General features: G+C 49.9%; 1 protein-coding gene across 1 annotated transcript; it reads left to right on the top strand.

Annotated features, from left to right (window-relative positions):
• The first annotated feature begins 269 nt into the window (after positions 1-269).
• Positions 270-675, top strand: LOC109768170 (uncharacterized). Its single transcript, XM_020326904.4, has one exon. The coding sequence runs from the start codon at positions 270-272 to the stop codon at positions 639-641; it is 372 nt and encodes a 123-aa protein (XP_020182493.1). The 3' UTR covers positions 642-675.
• The last annotated feature ends 657 nt before the right edge of the window (positions 676-1,332 follow it).

Here is a 1,332-nt window from a genome sequence, read left to right on the forward strand (position 1 = left end):
AGATTTCTAGGTAGCGTGACTCTACCACTAATCTCAAGTTTTTTCCGCTCTTCTACTGCTTCCTAGTGTTATTTTCACCTGCATGTGCGATAACACGCAACTAATTACCACCAACCGTCCTCCTTGTTGAGTTGTTGATTAGTACTCCTAATGAACGCTCAATCTAAATCTCGGGTTATTTGGAAATCGGAACGAATCATGTATTTATTCGCTCGTTAAGTTCACCCTTAATGATGCCTATGCAGACACAGGAAACACAGGGGACAGAAATGGCTTCCAACTACGCGGACACCACAGGGGAGGAGGGAAGGTTCCACAGCCACGACCACGGCCACCACAGCAACAACACCACGCCGACCGGCGAGGCGGCGTCGCCCAAGAATGCGCGGAGGAGGTGGCCCGGGTCGGCGTCGGCGCCGTCCGGCGCGCGCCACGGGCCCGCTTCGAAGTGCGTCTGCGCGCCGGCCATCCACGCCGGGTCCTTCAAGTGCCGCTTCCACCGCACCAACTCACAGGGCCACGGCCACGGCCAGGGCCAGGGAAGCCGCCCTTCTTCGCCCCCTTCACCGGCCGCGGCCAACGCGGTGCCGCGGCACCCGGCCTCGCCGTCCTCGTCCTCCGGCACCGTCGCGACCCAGTGACGCAGCCCAAGCATCGGCCTCGAGAATCAAGAACGCTCGACAATGGATAGGGAAGGAAAGATCATATATATGTCATAAGAAAGGGAGTTTATTTACTGCTCCCTCGATGTATTGTTTCCTTTGTTTGGAGATTGATTACCATCCGTGAGTTAAGCTGGGTACTAAAGAAGAATCTGATTGTGATACGTGAATTGATTGTTGCCTTGTACGTTTGGTTTTGGTATTTGAAGATTGATTACCATCCGTTAGTTGGGTTACCAAAGAAAGAATCAATCACCATATGTGAATTCATTGTGTTACCAAATAAACGTTGGGTTTGTCCGGCGAGTAGGAGGGGGGCGAATAAAAAACCGATGAAAAAAACCGACGAAACTGGGAGGTGGGATCGTTACTGTGGGGGAATTGGGAGGTGGGAGGGAGGACGAAAAAAAACCAGGGGAGGTGGGACAAAAATTAACCGCGGAGACTACCAACTGAGACATCTCTACTCCTAATGTAGGATAGGAATTAATCCTTCACATTTCAAAGGAAAAAAACATTGGCCTAGACTCAATGAAAAAAAAATCCTACCATATGCATCAAATGACATCTCTTTATCTATAGGATTTGAGATGCATATCATCTCACTTCCTATGATTTTCCTATTCCTATACTATTCATATCCTATGAACCAAAGGAGGCATGAGCTGAT

The sequence above is a fragment of the Aegilops tauschii genome, chromosome 4 (assembly GCF_002575655.3).
Source record: "Aegilops tauschii subsp. strangulata cultivar AL8/78 chromosome 4, Aet v6.0, whole genome shotgun sequence".
In the NCBI taxonomy this organism is placed as follows: domain Eukaryota; kingdom Viridiplantae; phylum Streptophyta; class Magnoliopsida; order Poales; family Poaceae; genus Aegilops; species Aegilops tauschii.

What these genes read in the sequence shown, in the direction of transcription:
- LOC109768170 (XM_020326904.4), top strand. Translation starts at nt 270, where the DNA reads ATGGCTTCCAACTACGCGGACACCACAGGGGAGGAGGGAAGGTTCCAC.